The sequence below is a fragment of the Gopherus flavomarginatus genome, chromosome 1 (assembly GCF_025201925.1).
Source record: "Gopherus flavomarginatus isolate rGopFla2 chromosome 1, rGopFla2.mat.asm, whole genome shotgun sequence".
Classification (NCBI taxonomy): Eukaryota; Metazoa; Chordata; order Testudines; family Testudinidae; genus Gopherus; species Gopherus flavomarginatus.
The window spans coordinates 200,177,515-200,197,435 of NC_066617.1; the positions used below are offsets into that span (position 1 = coordinate 200,177,515).

At 41.2% G+C, this 19,921-nt stretch overlaps 1 protein-coding gene across 1 annotated transcript in view; it reads right to left on the reverse strand.

Annotated features, from left to right (window-relative positions):
- GRIK1 (glutamate ionotropic receptor kainate type subunit 1) overlaps positions 1 to 17,653 on the reverse strand; it is a 251,844-nt gene extending 234,191 nt beyond the window's left edge. The window contains exon 1 of the mRNA XM_050962815.1: positions 17,011 to 17,653. Coding sequence (XP_050818772.1) covers positions 17,011 to 17,134 — 124 coding nt within the window. The 5' untranslated portion in view covers positions 17,135 to 17,653. The remainder of the gene's footprint in view (positions 1 to 17,010) is intronic.
- Positions 17,654 to 19,921: the final 2,268 nt, after the last annotated feature.

Genomic DNA, 19,921 nt, shown 5'->3' on the forward strand with positions numbered 1-19,921 from the left:
TGGCATGAAGGAGGATGTGGACATCTCTGCATAACAGCTCATCTGTCTGACTCCTTTCAGGGCTGTGCTGGGAGGGTTGGATAAAAGTTGCAGCCCCAGCTGCAGGAATCATGTGATTCTAGCAGATTCTCAGGTGGGTTTTTTTGAGTTTTTTTTTTTAGGTAAGTTTTTAGCCCTCATGTTGGGGAAGAAAATATTGAAACTGTGACCTGAGTATATCTGATGCAATGTTGCTTGTCTGAGTCTGCAGAGTCTGGAGCAATAGCTCTGAGAGGTGTGAAATGCCCCATGCATCTCAGTGGGGCATCAACACCATGATGCACTGCTTTTAGGGCCCCACCAATACCATTCCAGCAAAGAAGATGTGTGTAGCAGTAGAAGAGTGCAGTGGGTTCAGCCCACCAATCTGAGCAGACACTTCCTCCAGCAACCAGGGTGTACCGATGGGGGTGGGAGGTGGCCTGGCAGCCACTCCTATCTCTTGGGGGTAGAGGGGAGACTGATGCTGCTCCCCATGCTTCTGCTGAGACAAGAGAGCTCTGCTGCCACAGGGGATGAGAAAGGGCCACTTCTCCTGCCTATTCAAGAGGGAAGGGGGGCTCTGCTGCCACTCCATGTGTGTGTGGGGTCACGGCATAAGCGTGTAGCCATGGGTGGGGAGGGACATGTGTCATGGCATGCCTTGGATCTCAAATTGTCCTAAATCTGGCCCTTGCTAAAATGTATCAACATAAAATATCCCATTTATCATTTCAAACAAACAATACGTGTAGTAATCCATAATCTTTTTGCAGACAGTTCATAAACCAGGGGAAACGACTAAATTCATTCCTTTAGGTAAAGGCAGTGATGCTATTTGCGGAGAATGGCACATTCAGACCTCTGGGCAAGAGATGGAAACAAATACACTGAGGTACTTGCTGTGGGCATGCTTTGAAAAGAACAAACCTGAACATCATGCTCACAAGAGCCTGAGTAAGTCAAGAGTGGAGAGAATGGGCTTCAGCTCCTGGCCACAGGCAAGGGAGTTCATATTTCCTTCCCAGACAGTGCTAAAAAAGGCACCTGAGGTCAGGTCAATGGACACCCAACCTTAAGTGTGCTAGGCTTAGCTTTGATAATGGTCTTGCAGTAGCGAGACCATAGTTAAGCTTGTGTCAGAATTTTCTTGTACAGGGTTTGTACTTTAGTCACACCTTTTTTCAGAACCTCTTTTTGTAAACATGGCATGGGGAATTAGAACCAAATTTCAGCCACTAGTGAGTGAGTGAGTGTGTGTGTGTGTGTGCGCGCGCGCGCGCGTAGAATAGCAACACACCAACATTTCACTTGTTAAATGGCATCGTAATCATTTTTAATGTATGTTTGCTTCTAGGAACAGCATAATTTAGTAATAATGCAATGTATACGGGAGATCTGTGTTGATATTCCTTCACTGGAGTTGTTTCTGCACATGGATGCTAGGGCATGTCACACTTTCATTCTGCATTTGGAGCGCCCAGTGATGACAGTGCATGGATCAGTGGCAGCCGGTCATAGACTCATAGACTCTAGGACTGGAAGGGACCTCGAGAGGTCATCGAGTCCAGTCCCCTGCCCTCATGGCAGGACCAAATACTGTCTAGACCATCCCTGATAGACATTTATCTAACCTACTCTTAAATATCTCCAGAGATGGAGATTCCACAACTTCCCTAGGCAATCTATTCCAGTGTTTAACTACCCTGACAGTTAGGAACTTTTTCCTAATGTCCAACCTAAATCTCCCTTGCTGCAGTTTAAGCCCATTGCTTCTTGTTCTATCATTGGAGGCTAAGGTGAACAAGTTTTCTCCCTCCTCCTGATGACACCCTTTTAGATACCTGAAAACTGCTATCATGTCCCCTCTCAGTCTTCTCTTTTCCAAACTAAATAAACCCAGTTCTTTCAGCCTTTCTTCATAGGTCATGTTCTCAAGACCTTTAATCATTCTTGTTGCTCTTCTCTGGACCCTCTCCAATTTCTCCACATCTTTCTTGAAATGCAGTGTCCAGAACTGGACACAATACTCCAGTTGAGGCCTAACCAGCGCAGAGTAAAATGGAAGAATGACTTCTCTTGTCTTGTTTACAGCACACCTGTTAATGCATCCCAGAATCACATTTGCTTTTTTTTTGCAACAGTATCACACTGTTGACTCATATTAAGCTTGTGGTCCACTATGACCCCTAGATCTCTTTCTGCCATACTCCTTCCTAGACAGTCTCTTCCCATTCTGTATGTGTGAAACTGATTGTTCCTTTCTAAGTGGAGCACTTTGCATTTATCTTTATTGAACTTCATCCTGTTTACCTCAGACCATTTCTCCAATTTGTCCAGATCATTTTGAATTTTGACCCTGTCCTCCAAAGCAGTTGCAATCCCTCCCAGTTTGGTATCGTCCGCAAACTTAATAAGCGTACTTTCTATGCCAACATCTAAATCGTTGATGAAGATATTGAACAGAGCCGGTCCCAAAACAGACCCCTGCGGAGCCCCACTTGTTATACCTTTCCAGCAGGATTGGGAGCCATTAATAACTACTCTCTGAGTACGGTTATCCAGCCAGTTATGCACCCACCTTATAGTAGCCATATAGTAGGGGTCATGGCCCCACATGAGTAATCTAGCACCTTAAATTAGACAGAACTGTTTGAGCCACTCTGGTGCAGGACAGATTGTCCATTTCAAAGTGAAAAATCTGCATTCTTTAGGAACCAGTATTCAAAAATATAATCTTCAGTCAGTTCAATGGAGCAACTGTATAATTTACAGCACCAGATAAAGCTAGAAGATGTAATATGAAATAGCTGAAGCAGTTCTTGAGCAACAGAGCCTTAACTTCCCTTAACATATGTGTGTAGCAGATAAGTAAACAATTTGGAGTTGGAATGGACATTTGAAAGATAGCTATGGTTGGAAAGACATCAGCTCACATTTAATGTTAGCTGCATTGCCCCACTGATGCATTTTTTGGGTTGTTTGGCACAGGAAAAAGGAAGCAGCTATGGAAGAATGAAAACCAGTTGTCGGAGCAGAGATAGTGAGAAGAAAGACATCATTTTAAAGGGAAGTTGTGGGAAATGGGCTTGCCTGAGGGTTTGAGTCGGGTGCCAGTCAGCGTAGGTAGGTTGAGTTGAACAACTCCATGTTCAGAGTAGAAGAGAGAGTGGAGCAGAGGAGCCAAGAATGGGATTTGCAAATGAGTCTGAGGCATTTAGGTGTGCAACTTGCATTGAATTCTTTTGGGATTTGGGTTACTAACTCCCTTTGGCTCCTAGGAAAATCTCAGTCCAGGGCCTTAGTCAGATGAGTACAAAGAGTGTAATTCACATTCCTGCTCAAAGCCAGTGTCACTGGGCTTCACATGGGGCACTATGTGTGAGGTGGAGGGAAGGGGTGGAATTAACCACCACCATTCCCAACTCATAGACAGTCAGAGGACTGCAACTCAGCTTCTCTTCAGTTGCTACTCTAGCCTGTTTCAAATCTTCCAGCATTGTCATAAATCCAATGCTCCCTTCCTAAAACTCCCTCCCCTCCACCCCACAACAACCTCTCCTTTGCAGCATGCTGCTTATTTGATCACTCCTGTGCCAGGGAGTTTAACAGCTGTGGAGAGCATTACGTGGGCTCTAGGATGACCAGACAGCAAAAGTGAAAAATCAGGACGGGGGTGGGGGAGTAATAGAAGCCTATATAAGAAAAAGACCCAAAAATCGGGACATCTGGTCACCCTAGTGGGCTCTCCGCACCCCAGGTGAATTTCATCCTGAGAGAGATAGATGTTGAAGTATTTCCAAATGGAGGATAAAGTTAAAATAAAAAGAACTTCTACTTTTCCTTCCATTGCTTCTTGGCCATTAGCAGCCAAAGAGCTGGAACTTGTACAAGAAAAAACTAATGCAAATTTTTATGGCTTCACTAAAAAAAATGTCCATGCTGGCTGATCATATATGATCTGCAAATGCTTTGCACTAGCAAAGATAGGGCTGCCTATAAATAAGATTGCCCAACATTTCCCATTTCAAGATGCTGTTTTCAGTTCCTCAGAACTTTGTCAAACTTTAACCATCGGGCTGAAATTTTCCCTGTTGGGTGGTTTGTTTTTTTTTAAAGACAGACCCAAAACTGTCCAGCCATTACCAAGAATCAGGTTTTTCCCATGTTCACAAAAAAAATTTTCTTGCAACTGTTTTGTTAAGGAACTCTAACACCTCCATGCTTTGGAGTAGAAGCTTGTATTTAGGTAGGGTGCTGGCCTTTGTGTCAGGGATGCACCTTTTGCTATCTCTCTGAATATCTGCTCATGTTTAACCATGTTATAAGCCTTCAAAAATCATAGTTTGTATATGCTCACTTGTTAGTGTTTGGCAGCTAAATTCTCTCACGATTCCATTCACACTGAGCATGCTCCAGCTCATGGTTGAAGGAGCTGAGCAGGATGTTCCCTGCAACTACTACTCCTGGCCGCTGTAGCACTGAGAGCAGGGAGACTATTTCTTCTGTGCTCTCAGTGCTCCCCCCAGCTGAAGTCCAGGCAATGTGATAGAGGAAACAGCCAAATTTAAATGCAGAAGGGACAAGAACTGGACCTGGGGTGGAGACTGGGAGTAGGAGCAGGCAGAGTGGGTGAGTAAGACTAGGCCAGTAAATCAGTGATGAGGAACTGGGATGAGAAGCCAGGAGTGTGGAAGAGACAGGACTGAGACAAGGACAGGCTGGAGGGGATAGGGCAGAAGAGGGGATCAAGCTGTGGGAGGGAGGCAGAAGGGTTTGTGACCACTAGAGACATTCCTCTTCAGAACCTGTAATGGAACTCAAGTTTCCTAGGTTTCATCATTCTTCTACTGTCAGCAACTATCTGTGAAATCCACTGGCAAAATGTCTCTCCCTTCCCCCAAATTAGCCCACACAGAGGATGACAACCTACTATTGCTAACAACTCAAGTGGCAAAGGTCAATGCAGTGGACCTAATGGTTCCAACCTTGCTGATGATCCATCTAGGTGTCAACATGATGCCCTATGATGGGATTTCTGGGGTTTTTCAATTTGCTTTTTCAAAAACCTAGAAAATAACATATAAAACCTTCTACATTAAATAATGTTATGTTTGGAAAGTCAAGCACTCAAAAGTTAGGAAGTGCCAGAGTTAAGGCTGCATCTGCAACCTTAATTCAGCCCCCTAGTGCATTTGCTTTATTTGCTTTAATTACATGATCACATACTAATTTTTCCATAGGACATTTCTGCCTTAGTGAGCACATTCTTTTAATATAGCTTTGTCTGTGTAATATAAAGTGTGGGCATGTGTTTGGGGCCATTTAATATTAAAATGAGTAATGTGGTGTTATAGAATTGTATGAACAAAGTAAGCCTGCTTAGTGTGATCACTGATTTTTAAACACTATGCATCTTAATAGCAAGAGAAAAGAGTGCAGTTGTGATTTAGTCATTTAGTGTTCCTTTTGTGTGTCAAATGTTAGATATTCTGTACCTGAGTTCTAATCAGCTTTCCAAGATTATTTTGTTTGTTTGTTTGTTTTTTATAATTTGTTATGTTTATCTGAAGTCTTCCAAAATGAAGGCTAGAATTCTCCAGCAAAAAAGCAAAACTATTTTATTCATACTATATAATTATATACCTTTCCCCCTGCCCCCCTTCAGATTACAGAGAAGAATTCCCCAGTGGTTTATTGCTGCAAACTTTATTTTTTTTTAAGTATGAGAGGGATAGCCGTGTTAGTCTGGATCTGTAAAAGCAGCAAAGAGTCCTGCGGCACCTTATAGACTAACAGACGTATTGGAACATGAGCTTTTGTGGGTGAATACCTACTTCGTGCTAACTTGCTGACTTGATGTACGTATAAGATGTCTAAATTTGTTCATGATTTGTTTTCATTCCTGGGTCACCCTGACCATGGTTGTCAATCTAGAGAATAGTATTGTAATCTTAAAAAAAAAGCTGACCTATCTTTTAAATAAGCTCCGATTTGACATCAGCATCAAATAGAGTTATACAGAGGTTACACGGTTGCTGCAGCATCCTTGCCTGCTCCCCATGGCCTGCTACTATGAAATTTCTTGGCATGACATACTCAAATGAAGAATGTCTTGAGATGTATCTCTTGGGATCATTCCAGAAGAATACAGATTAATTTGCACTTCCACAAATATTAAGTGACTCCTTCATGGAAACTACTTTCCATGTTCCATCAAATCTGAGATTTCCATTTATAACTTTTATAGAAATGACCGATTTGGCTTGAAGCCCTCAGTGTATTGGAGGGTGGTTGGGGATAAAAAAATTACTTATGCTTCATTTTTTTTTTACTTCATCTTGAAAGTATATTGGCTCACCACCTCCGCAGGCTTCATAATGTTAGGGGAAATCCTCAACTGCCACTGTAAGGTAGTTTTTTTCAGTGCTTTTGTGCTGTTAACATTGGGGGCTGAGGACTGAGCCCACTGTTAGTAATCCAGATCTTCAGCCAATTTAGCACCAGGATCTGGGAGTAATTTTGGTTCTAAAACAAAAGTTCACATTTCTACCTTTAAATTGTTTCATTAGACAAATAATATGTCTGATCTCTTGTTGCAATGATAATTAACACTTAGCACTTTCACAGGTTTTACGGAGCTGTATAAATAGTTCAATAAAGTGTCAAAGTTGTGACATAGTGGATAGAGCGCTGGATTCAGACCTGGAGACATGAATTCTATTCTCAGCTCTGTCGCTGGCCTGCTGAATGACCTTGGGCAAGTAACTTTACCACTCTGTAACTCACTATCCCCATCTCTAAAATGGGGATAATGATACTTCCTTTGTAAAGTGCTTTGAGACATAAGTGCCAACTTCCTCAGTTCCCCAGGGGTGCTCGAATCCTGCTCCGCTCCAGACCTTACCCCCAGTCCACCCCTTCCCCCAAGGCTCTGCCCCTCTACCGACTCTTCCCACCCTGTTCTGCCAGCGCCCCTGAGCGCACCCTGCCCTTGTTCTGTCCCTTACCCCCAGGGCCTCCTGCACATCGCTGAACAGCTGATCCGTGGCGGGCAGGAGATGCTGGGAGGGAGGAGGAGAAGCTGATCAGTGGTGTTGCCAGCAGGCAGGAGGTGCTGGGGTCTAGGAGGAGGAGCTGATTGGTGGGGCTGCCAGTGGGTGCTGAGCACCCACAATTTTTTTTCCATGGGAGCTCCAGCCCCAGAGCACCCACAGAGTTGGCGCCTACACTTTGAGATGCACTGATGTAAAGTGCTACATGAGAGCTAGGTATTACTATTATTAATCACAGTTCTTCCTCAAACACCACATTCTGTAGACTTCTACTTCTTATGACAAGTTGTGAGCATAAGGTATGCTGGGCTAGCTACTTAATAGAGCTTTGTAATGTTATACCAAACCTGGATTTCAAAGAACCTAACTTCTTCCAAGGTTATCATGATTCATATTATGCCATTCACTGCCTAATGTTTCCGTTTTACAATATGCAGGCCTTTAACAGTGACACCACATTACACTGTAGTTAACATTTTGTTAATATTTTCATTGGAGATGCTGGGTGGCGATTTTGAATAAAAATCCAAACCTGTCTCTGCAGTGACAAATTACCCTCATCCAGCCCTGGTATTCTGTGTTTCACTTTCAAGTGGCTGAAATCCTACTAGTACCTACTCCTAACCCACATTATTGGAACCCTTCATTGGTGTGAAGTCAACACAACTGCGCAGGGTGGAAACTGGCAAAGAATTTGGGCTGATTTCTCTGTCTACAAATTTTTAACACCAGTGATACTGATTTCCCCTTTGATGTCCACAATGAGACTGTTTCCTGGCCTCTGTGTACCTCTATCCCTGATCATGAGGGTCAAAGCTCAGATATGACATTAGCAAGCATTAATGAAGTGAGGAGAGATCAGTTGCAGCTGAAAAGACTGTAAATGCCCCAAGTCACTGCTAGATAACTATGCACTGCAGAAAAAGGACACAATATAGCTGAGCTAATGTGTCATGTAGGAGGTGGGGGTTAAGGGAGAAAAACAAATCGGAAAAATTGACAAAAAATGTTTTTGGTTTCAAAAACCAAATAGTATGTTGTATATGGAAGGCTGGCCTTAAAGTTACATTGCCTTTAAGGGCTTTACGGTGCACCATTGAAGTCAATGGGAGTTTTGACACTGATTTGAATGGGAGCAGGAGCAGAGCCCCTAACATAAATGGTAATATTTGTATCAGAACAGCTCCTTGAGCATGATGGATGTGTGGAATTTTGCTGTCATTTAGGTTCACTTCAGTGGAATTGAGAGTTTCATGCACATTCTCACACACCCATCTATACAACTAGGGCCAAATTCTGCTCCAGTGTTTTTCAATCTGTTCCATTTTGGGATTGTGATGAAGTGGGACTGTTCTTAATGTTTTCTCTGAATACTGTGTGGGTTCCTCAGTTCCCCCTATGCATTTCTTAAGTCTTCAGCGTGCATAAATGCCTGACACTCTGTCTCCTGGCAACAAATGGCCTGGGCCCTTCCCCTCCTTCAAGGGGATGGCTAAAGGTGAACAAAGAGATCAGGTGACCTCCTGGCCTGGGAAAGAGACAAAGCCAGAAAGGAGGAGCTGGAGGGGATTTCAGTTTGGAGATGGCTGGGGACGGGAAGTCAGGGCAGACAGGGTTGTCTGGCTCGCTGGGCCCCAGTATGGACCTGGCTGAGGGGTCCCGTTCTCTGTACCTACAAGCTCTGTTTTAGACCGTGTTCGTGTCATCTAATAAACATCTGTTTTACTGGCTGGCTAAGAGTCATGTCTGACTGCGAAGTAGGGGTGCAGGACCCTCTGGTTTCCCCAGGACCCCGCCTGAGCGTACTCACAGTGGGAAGCGCACAGAGAAGCATATGCTGAATGCTTCAAGATCAGACCCAGGAAGGTGAAGCTATTTGAGCTTCTTGCCCTGAAGACAGTCTGCTCCAAGGGAGAGGAGGCTCCCCAAAGTCCTGACTAGCTTTGTGGGGAGCAGTTCCAGAGCATCACCCAGGGACTCCGTGACAGGGACCACCACTTTCTCTAGTCAGGATCAAACTGGGACTGCCATCCCATTTATAAATGTGGGAAGGACAGGTTGATCGCGACTTCCATGTTCAGAACCCAGGTGCTGTGACATATGTACACTGCTCTCCTTGAAATAAACAGAATTTGCCTTTGCCTATCTGAAAGCAGAATTTGGACACAATTACAATGTAAAGAAATGTTTAATACCTAATTGTTTTGATTTTGGGGGTAATTTTAATGCGAAGGAACATAAAACATGTAACTTGTAGAAATAATATTTAAATCCTAATGTAAAGCAACAAGGAAGGAAACTCAGAATTAAGGTTCTCACTCTGTTATTAACTCACCTGCCTATATTGCAGTGGTACATAAGTGGTACAGGGTTTTCTCACTGTTTTGACACACTAATGTAATATCTAGGTGCAGGAGGTGCCTTAAAGATGCTGTAGAGAACAATTGTGCATTGGTTGGCAGGTAAGAAGTCTGTGATTTTGATGACAAATGTGCACAATTGGAACAGTGTGATTTTAATTGTGAATTGTGACTTGATCCAATAAAAGCATATAATATAGTTTTAAAAATAAGTTTTTGAATTTAAAGTTTTATTAGCTTCAGCACAGAGAGTGGTAATAGCAACATTCCCTTTTTAAACCTCTCCCAAAATCATAAACTCATTATTGTAATCTAAAACCTAAAGTCAACAGAAAACTAGGACAAACTGGGCTTGCAGGTCACAGATCCAAAGCTCTGAAGTAAAACTAATCAGTTCTTGGATAGGATTTTTTTTTTTTTTTACTGCAGCACAATCTATGGTCCAGTCAGTCAAATCAAGCCTTTCGGAGAAAAGAAGATTAGAGGCAGTTGTTTAAAATACTTGGAGGGGGGGAAAGATTTAAGCTTTATTACTGACCAGGATATACAGAATAGTTTGTAATGAAAAAACAGTCGTGGGGGTTGTACTCATTGAGTGAATAGAAAATTTTAACTGAAGACAGGGCCATATGGAGCAGCTTATAGTTAACAGCAAAGACTGATGATGAGGCAAATGTCCTCTAAGTATGTGAAATAAGGAACTGTACGTTTGTTATGAGATATATGCAGAAAGTAGGAAAAACTGACTACATTAAAAGGGCTGTAAGCATGAAAGGCTCATTCAGAGAAACCTAACATTTATTCATATGAGTTATTCCTTATGCAATAGCCTTACCACTGTGCATTCCAGATAATAATTGGCATGAACTAGGGATGCAAATCTTCTCTCTGCCACAAGTTGGTGTAATTATTTTGTTTAAACAAAGCATGTAGGGTGAAATCCTGACACCCCTCCTTCCCACCCCTCAGCAAAACTCCTATTGATTTCACTGGGAGTGGGTGTTTACCCTGGGTTTTTTCTAAAGCCTGCAAGCTGATACACATTGGTAGACCCATAAACCTATTTAAAGCTCACCTGACTTGAATGGGGCTCCATGCTAGTGCATGAGTCTGCCTGCATGGAGTTTGTTGCAGCATCAGGGCCTACATATGTTTGAAATCATCACACAGTTTAGAACAAAATCACATTAGAAATGTGGCCAGAAATGAAGAGGATATGGTTAATTTTTTTTCAGGGTCTGATAAAATTCCTTGGTGGTATTGTTTACCTATACCCTCCATGAACGTTGGAAAAGATATCTACATGCAGCTAAATGAAAGTAATAGTAAGAAGGGCTTCAGATAGAGCTCTATTCCTAGGTACAATATCTATCTGATTAACAGTATCTTCATGTCATATCTTCTACAGACTTTATTTCCCTTAATAATTTCTACACTGCTGGAGAAGTTCTAGTTTTGGTGTAATTTAGGCAAATTAATTTGTACTCCTCTAGTAATTTAGTTGCCAAGTTCTGTTCTCGGCACCTTCCCTTTCTCGTTCTCCACTGACTTTTTTGACAACTGCTCCACTACAAGAGCAATTTATCATCAATCTTATGCTGTTAATTGAGTCCTAAGTGGTTGGCTGCCTGTTGCATAATCTGACAAGCTCAGAAATGCCTAATTGCCACAGTGCTATAGACTATTTGAGAACTATCCTGTGTCTTTACTCTGTGGCTAATTTCTTTTATGCTGGAGCAGGCATTTAAAGCCTAAGTGTATTCTTACTACAACAAAGATACACATTTCCCCTCTTTACATTTTCTTCAAATGTCAAGTTGCTGTTTACACATTTTCAGCCGTAATGAAATTCTAGCAACTACACACAGTCATTCAGCATATTTATTGAGATATCAGTCATCACACAAATATAGACTTAGTGTGCTTAGTGATCACCGTTGCTCAGCCTTAGCAATGAATTCCAGAAATACAGTATTTCCAAGTAACTGATCTAAAACTAAGGCAAAAATAAATGTAGGGCTTGATTTTTGCCAGGTACTATTCAATCTGAGTAAATGTGGCAGATTACTGGAATTATGAAAGATTTCCCTTGTTTTCGTACATTAAATACTTAGAGTTAGACCTTTAGCTGGTTAAATCAGCATAGCTCCATTGACTTCAATGCAGTGATGCTGATTTACATTAGCGAAGGCTCTGGCACAGGGTTTTTAAATATTCCCCTGCAACATCTGCAACCCAATATTGCAAGATTCTTCTAAAACATAAGAACCAGAAAATGAAAGTCTAGAAATCAGAGTAAAACTGGCTGGTCTGTTTTCATTGTCCAATGTAAATAAAGAACAAAAAACGAACGGCCAATATTTACCATATTTACCATTACCATATTTCAGCTTTAATTACTTAGGGTCCATGTGTAACATTACAAGTGTTTTCACTGAGGTCAGTGCATGCATTAACCTCAGTGGACCTCATTGCCTTTATTTGTGTTAGTAAAGTTTTGCATGACTGTGTTCCTCAGATGTTAGATTTCCTTAACGGTCTCTCATTTATCTTTTAAATATATTTTTAACTAACAGTATCCCTTCAAAGCGTGTAGGCCAAATGTTTTACTATCTTACATGTTGTGGAACTCCACCGATTTTAGTTGGGAGACACGGGTTTAGTTGCCACATAATTCAGCCTTGTGTTTTCAAGCAATAATCCTTAAGAAATGATTTGTTACAAAGAGTTTGCTGTTAAGTGTGGTGCAATAGATTTCAGGGTATTATGGTAAGGTTAAATGCTGAACTGTTGAGCATCTGAATTCTGATGACCGGACAGCAGCGGATGTCTGATCTGCGTTTAGATGTACAATACAATCCTATGAATTAATACTACTTTATCAAGTTTTGTAATTTTGTTACTAAAGTCCATCTCAAAGCAGATATCTAGTAGTAGACATTATTTAATATATAGGATGCAGCAGTGCCCAGAAATATGATAGAGACTTTCAAAATACACAGGAAGACACAGTCCCATTGAATAATCTTAATGTTATATTCATCTCCTTGATGTTACAAGCAAAGCCTCTAATCAAGCAATTTACAATAAGGGCATATTTGTGATGTTAGTCTCTTGCCAAGTTCCCTTCACACCTTCCGTGGTGCCGGTGCAGTAGTATCACATTAGAAAGACCTTATAGCTGTGGCACTAAGTAAGAAAATAAACATCAGAAGGAAGATGTTTTCAAATCTACATTGTAAATTTTAACTTTTTATTTAAAACGTATTTCATAAATTAGGTTGATTTGTGTGTATGTGCGAGATTAAATCTCTCTCTCTCTCTCTCTCTCTCTCTCTCTCTGAGTTAAATAGAATGGAACAAAACCTGCTTTTCTTACTCATTGAATCAATAGGTGTTTTGCCCAGTTAGTTAACAAGTTAATGTGGGATTTGACCCTATGTTTCAGAAATTATGATTCCACTACAATAGTCCATACAAAAAGTTACATGAAAATTGCAATTTATCTGTTTTAGCATCTAAAATATTTCATATGAAACCTAAAATATTATTCATTTACTTCTTAATATGTATTAATTTTAGAGACTAATTCCATTCTTCAGCCAAGTATATATTTTTAAAGTATTTGTTGAAAAATTGACATACTTCCTTTTTAATAAACTTCATTGATATATTAGTAACTTGTGAACTTTCTCAACTATTGTTTCATTTTAATCGGGAAAATGGGTTAAATTAATATATTTTTGTAATTTGTCATGCAATAGTTCAACATAGCATTAAAGGATATTATAACTTGGATTTATGAGTGGTATCAATTAAGCACTGCTATGAAATGGTAAAGCTGTGAGTCCACTCATAATGAACAAATAATTCTGTTTCAGTCTTGGATTCCACTGTTTTGGGAGCTGTTCCAACACAAGTTAGTGCATACTTGTTTTTTAATTTTGTTATTTCTTCCTTTTCTCATTTGAGCTTTACATTGGGCATGCTCATTTATTTTATACAAGTAGTAACAAGAAATCCCCTATGCTACTTGTATAAAATAAATGAGCATGCCCAATGTAAAGCTCAAATGAGAAAAGGAAGAAATAACAAAATTAAAAAACAAGTATGCACTAACTTGTGTTGGAACAGCTTGAAAGGGGTATGAAGGTTAGGTTGATAGTGCAAAAAGTAAAAATCCTTTGCTTTTAAATCAGAAGTATTGGGTTCATTAAGTTTACCTAACCTTTATATAATTCAGTTCAGTGTATGTGTGTAGATATAGACGTTATTGCCTGGGACTTTGGCGTATGAACTTCCACAAAAGAAAAAGCTTTTAAAAATGTACCTGATAGGACTAGCCCAGTAAGACACTAGGATCTAAATACTGAATTGTCTGAAACTGAGTGCAGTACTTTCTTTCAAAATCTCTTGTTTATGGAGAAAGAGTCATTATTAAATTATTTGTATGCTAATGATTTAGTTTTATTGGTTGTATTGAAATCCCTTATTCGTCTTTTCTTGTTCAAAGTGTTAGGCAACATTTGAAAATCAGTAATTACCTAGATAGTGAGAAATATCTAGAATTTCTAAATGTCACATGTTCCTCCATGAGCTCCTTTTTCTAGTAATTAAATGTAAGCAGTAAAGTACATTAATTTGTTATATAAGCCAACAAAATCAAATAACCCAAAAGCACTCCAGCAGTGAAAAATGCAATTAAGCCACCAATGTATTCATTCAGATACAAAATACTGCACCATGATATACCACTGTCTTCCTTTCCTTCATTAACTAGAACATGAATAAGAAAGCATGATGGCTTAATAGCATGTTTTTCACTGTTAGAAAGTATTTTGTTATCTCAAAATGGGATTGAGGAATCATCCACTTCATTTCCATTTGTCACGTGTAAAAGTGATACATTCCACAGAGAAACGTGTTGTGGCATATGGATGTGAAGGATTAATATTTATTATGCCATTTCTGTATAGGCAGACCAAGTATACTAACCAAAATGTAGGTTTTTATAAAATTAAATATCTGCATTTAAAAACAATATAAGAATAGTTTTTCTTCTATAGCGTGTACTTGTATGTGTACTTGTTGCTATGATTTAAAGCTTACTAAGGGGCTACTTGTTATTTATTTATATGGTGGTTGCATTCCAAGGGCCCAGTCAGGATGAGGATCCCATTGTTCTGGCTATTGTACAAATACATAGGAAACATTGTCCCTACTCCAAAGAGTTTACGGTCCAGGGCTTGATCTTGCAAGGAGCTGAACATTGTGGCCCTGATCCAGCAAAGCACTTGAGCATACACTTAACTTTAAGCTTGTGAGTAGTCCTATTTACTTCAATTGCTATTGATTTTAAAGTAAGGAAATTAAGCATATGCAGGATCAGGGCCCAAGTTAATGTACTTCTGAAGCATAATGATGTTGTTTAGTATATTAATTTAACACTTTAAAATATCTTTCTCTTTATTCAAGCCTATTTCCCACTGAAGACTGCAGAACCATGCCTTGAATTTACCAGCATATGTAAGTGTGATGATTGTTATTTCTTCTAAATTCTGCACAAAAATTTTCTTCATACACTGCAGTTTGTTATGCCAGTATTACACAGCTTCATTGCGTTACAATGGTTAGTATTTATACAGCGAAAATAGTCCATTTCACTTTTGGCTCATCCACAAAATAACGGAGTATGTATTGAATACGAAGAGTTGCACTCTGTGGACATGACGCTCAACTCCCATTTGTCTTTTAGGAATTGCTCAGCACTTTGCCAGATTGGACCCCAGAGGGCATGTGTGTGTATTTTGCCATTTTTGTTTTATTCAAGTTTATCAAAGTTAAACTCCTTTTCTCTATAAGTGTAAGAGTAGTCCCCTTGACTTTAATGTAACTACTCATGTGAGTAGTATGAAACAGGTTAAGTTTTTGCAGGATCAAGCCCTCAGATAGCTGACTAAGGGCAGGAATATTCTTTTGTGAATGTGTCCGTCCCGTGTTCCACGCACCTTCCCCTCTCTTCATGCTAGGCATATATCAAAGAGAAGAGAGAGAGTGCAAGGAAATGGAGGTGGGGGATTCCGCCTTTATTTTTTCCCTTCAGTTTCTGCCAGTCCCTAACTCTTTTGATACTTTGTATTCACTGGCTGACTTGAGTGACACAAGAAACCCACTGTAGGAAGAGAAGCTTCCTGTGAACTAAGACTTGTTTCCATGGTGCAGAGTTTCCTATTTAAAAATAAATTCCTGTTTTGGGGGCTACATGTATGTACAGTGCTTGTGGTGTATTCACGCCAAGCAAAGGTTACATGGGGGCAGAGGAATATAAGGATTTATGTCCCCCTCCCTACTCTTTCTCACATACACACACCCCATAACATTTACATTCTGCATGTTTTAGCTTTCAACTCTTTGATTCTGAGCAAGAAAATCTCATTACTTTTTGGCATGCATTTTAAGGTCACTGAATCATTTTGTGATGTCTCCTTGGCATTGTAATGACTGACTAGACTTAAAAACCGTTGTGTTTGATTGTTTTTATGTTTATATTGAATCCTCTGTCGTTGTGTATTTTACCATTTTAAACACCCTGACGCCTCTTAGTTCTACATGGTTGTTTGATAGGTTTTGTCTCCTTGTTCCCATGGCTAGAGATCTCATTTACTGTCTGTAGGAGGAGGGGGGCAACTTCCAGCCCACAGGGCCTCACTTTAGTCACTTTGGTTTAAGTCTTTTAGGACTTCAGCTAATTCTACAGCACTTGAGTATCTGTCTTCCAAGTGATTTATAAACGGAAACCCTGGTTCAAAGGTTAACAGACAACACTGTATAGGGAAGCTAGTCCACCTATTAAAGGCTCTGACCAGGGAACTGAATTTGAAAGCAAACTTGACAGGCTTTGAGACTTTCTGAGTGGAAAGTTAGTGGTGAAACTCACCTCCATCCCCCACCCCCAGTACTCTTGGCACAGCCACCTACCTCTTTCTGGGGCACCTCACTGGTATTTGAGAGCTCCTGGTATGACAGAAGCTGTGGAAGGGAGGAGGGAGAGGGTGGCAAGTGCTGATCCAAGGCAAAAGACAGATAGAAAGAGAGAGACTGCATGAGAAGTGCCGTGGGGCACTTCAAACAAATGCACCAGCAAGGCAGGGCACAAGCCACAGCGTGTGCACTGCCATCAGCCTTCAACTCCGAGCGGTGTGTGCCCGGTCACCTAAGAATGATGCTTGTTAAGTAGTTCAAGTGACAGCATGATAATCAGAAGTCCTGTCAATTAGTGTGTGTGAGAAGTAAATGTGATTTATGGGGACGGGGGTTTGGAAAATTGATATGCACATATGTAAAATAAATTGATCTGTTTCTCGTACACATAATATTTGAAGGGAGTTAGGGCAATATTGTCATTTGAATGTACTGGACACACAGTCCTTATGTACGATCCGAATGTGTCTGTTAATATATATACAATCAATAAACCGCATACACATTTCTCACCACCCCTCACCCCCAGAGTTACCAGCAGGAGGGAAACACTGAGCCCTTCTTTACCCTCTCCCCACCCTCCCCTTGGCACTTACCGATCCTTAGCACTTGCTGGAAAGTCTGAGGGATGCCTATTAAAACGTAGAGAAGGAGAAATAAGAGTCCCCTGCTGGCATCCATAGCAGAGAGCCTGGGCTCACAGCGAAGGGTGCTCTCCATCTTCTTCACTCCTTTTTAATTCATGCTGAGCCTCTGCCAGTTCCTTGCACTCACAAGCTGCTCCAAGGTAGGCTGTATTTCCACCTCATTCTCTCTGTATTTCTTGTTTGTTGTGCAGAGTGTTAGAAGTGTATGTTCCCTTTGAGGTATTTAGACATGAATAGCTGTTGCTGCTTTTTTTGGTCCCGTTACACTTCTCTCTCTCTGTCTCTTTCTCTTAGCCCATCATTCCCCCTCCATCAGTTAGTCACACGTTGTAAAAGGGTCTTCCCAGAGATTACGGATCGATGCTTCTGTTCTGTGTTGAGCTCCAGGGGGTGGAAAGTTGTCGCTCGAAATGACTGGAGTGTCTTGCTCATTCGTCCTATAGTCAAGTACAAAGGTAGAAAAGCAAAGAAAGGAAGGGCAGGGAGAGAGAGGGAGAAGGGAGTTGTTGCAGAGGCTCAGCACTAGTCTGATCTCCAGCAGATTAACTGGGATCTCAGCCACCTCTTTCCCTCGCTCTCACATGCACAGAAGTACTTTATGCTGCTGCTCTAGAGCTGATTGAATCTTCGCTTGCATCCTGATGATACAAGCAAATCTAATCTCCGTATTGGCTGGCACTGATGCTGTTCCTGGATATGATTAAAGCGGCACCATCAACTTGAAACTGGTCAATTTCACCAAAGTGAAATAAAATCTCTTTTCTTGCGTCCACCTGCCCCTGAATTCTGCCTTGCAAAATACTCTGGTTTTTTGGACCACCTTGTCCTGTTCTGTTTTACCTGTTTTTCCTTCCCCCCATTACTGCATGAGAGACCCACGCACCCAGCATGTGAGTTGGTGTGACACAGCAGGGGTCTTTCAGAGTATGAGACTTCAGTTCTCCTTGCTGTACACACATTTCTGGGAGCAAGTGAAGCTAAGTGCCAACTCTTCCTATATCCTGTCAAGCTCCACAGAGGAGCTTTTGGGGATGGGGTGGGGGGGTCCTCTCTCCACCTCCCAGCCCCCATTTCTGGCTGCTTTTCCTTCAGCTTGACTGCCAGTCTGCTGCTAATTCTGCAAAGAAGCTAGAGGGAGTGGAGACCTCCTCCTTTCCCCTTCTTGGCACCTAATCTCATGCCCAATTTGGCAGAGGATACAGAGGATGCAGGGGCAAGCCTGTATTCCAAGCTCACCTGGCTCCACCAAGAGAGATGGGCAATGGAGTGACTGTGCACGGAGTACCGTCTGCTTTCTAGCCTGGCTAGTCTGTCCCAGGATCCTAGAGAGGCAGAAATAGGCTGTCACCCAGCATGCCTTCTCCTGCTTCTGGTGGGGTGAAATAGGTCATGAGTTGTGTGGTTCTTCTTTAGAGCTCTGCTCTGAACCTCTCCTTCTACCCTTTATTGGGAGTACTAGATGGTGTCTGCAATAAACCGCCAAATCACATTTAGGAACAGGATGACCAGCTCCTTAAGCACCTATCTATAATGTTGTGGAAGAACAAACTGTGTTATCGTGGGGGGACTTCAAACTGAGTGGCATATGCTGGAGATCTCATGTAACCAATCAACATGGTTTATGGAAAATAGATTTTGTCACACCAGCTTGATATTTTCTTTTTTTTATGAAATCACAAGTTTGGATGATAAAAGTAACAGTGTTTATGTAATATACTTAGATGTCTATAAGGGTTTTGACGTGGTACTGCACAATGTTTTGATTAAGAAATTAGAATGATACAAATTAAACATGATGCATGTCAACTGGATTAAAAAATAGGTAACTGATATCTTTCAAAATTTAATTGTAAATGGGGAATCATCAAATGGGTGCATTTCTGGTAGGGTCCTGCAGCTTTGGGTTTTGGCCCTACTCAGAGATGAAAGTAATATGAAACATTTACCAGTATGGAGGCCCGGCTCTGGGCCCCTGGAAGGAGCACAGCTTTGGGCAGAAGGGGCAGACATGGGAGTCAGCCTCCCCCAGCCAGCCCATCCGCTCTGCCTGGCCTCCACTGCCTGGGATTCCGGCGGCGATTTAAAAGGGCCCAGGGCTCCAGCTGATGCCGCAGTAGCACCAGTGCCATGGCAGCGCTTTAATGTTGGCTGCGTACAAGCCGGTAGCAGCTTCTTCTGGTATGCCATACCTGCCCAAAGCAGCTCACTTTCACCCCTGGCCCTACCCTATTCAACATTTTTATCAATGCACTGGAAAAAACATAAATTCATTACTGATAAAGTTTGCACATGACCCAAACATTGGGGAAGTGGTAAATAATGAAGAGGACCGGTCATAGATATTGAATGGTCTGGCTCACTTGGTAAGCTGGGTAGAAGCAAATAATATGTGTTTCAGTATGGTCACATGTAAAGTCATACATCTAGGCTCAAACCATGCATGCCATAGTTGCAGAATGGGGGACTCTATCCTGGGAAGCAGTAATGCTGAAAAAAGACTTGGGGTCATGGTAGATAATCATCTGAACATGAACTCCCAGAGCTAATGTGATCCTTGGATATGTAAATGGGAGTATTAAGTAGGAACAAAGAGATTATATTACTTTTGTATTTGGCCCTGGTGCATCCACTACTGGAATACATCTACTTCTGGTGTCTAGAAATCAAGAAGAATATTGATAAATTAGAGAAGGTTCTGAGAAGAGCCATAAGAATGATTAAAGAATTGGAAAACATGCCTTATATTGAAAGAGTCAAGTAGTTCAGTATATTTAGTTTATCAAAGAGAAAGTTAAGGGGTGACTAGATCATTGTCTGTAAGTCCCTACAAAAATTCACTAATGGGCTCTTCTATCTAGCA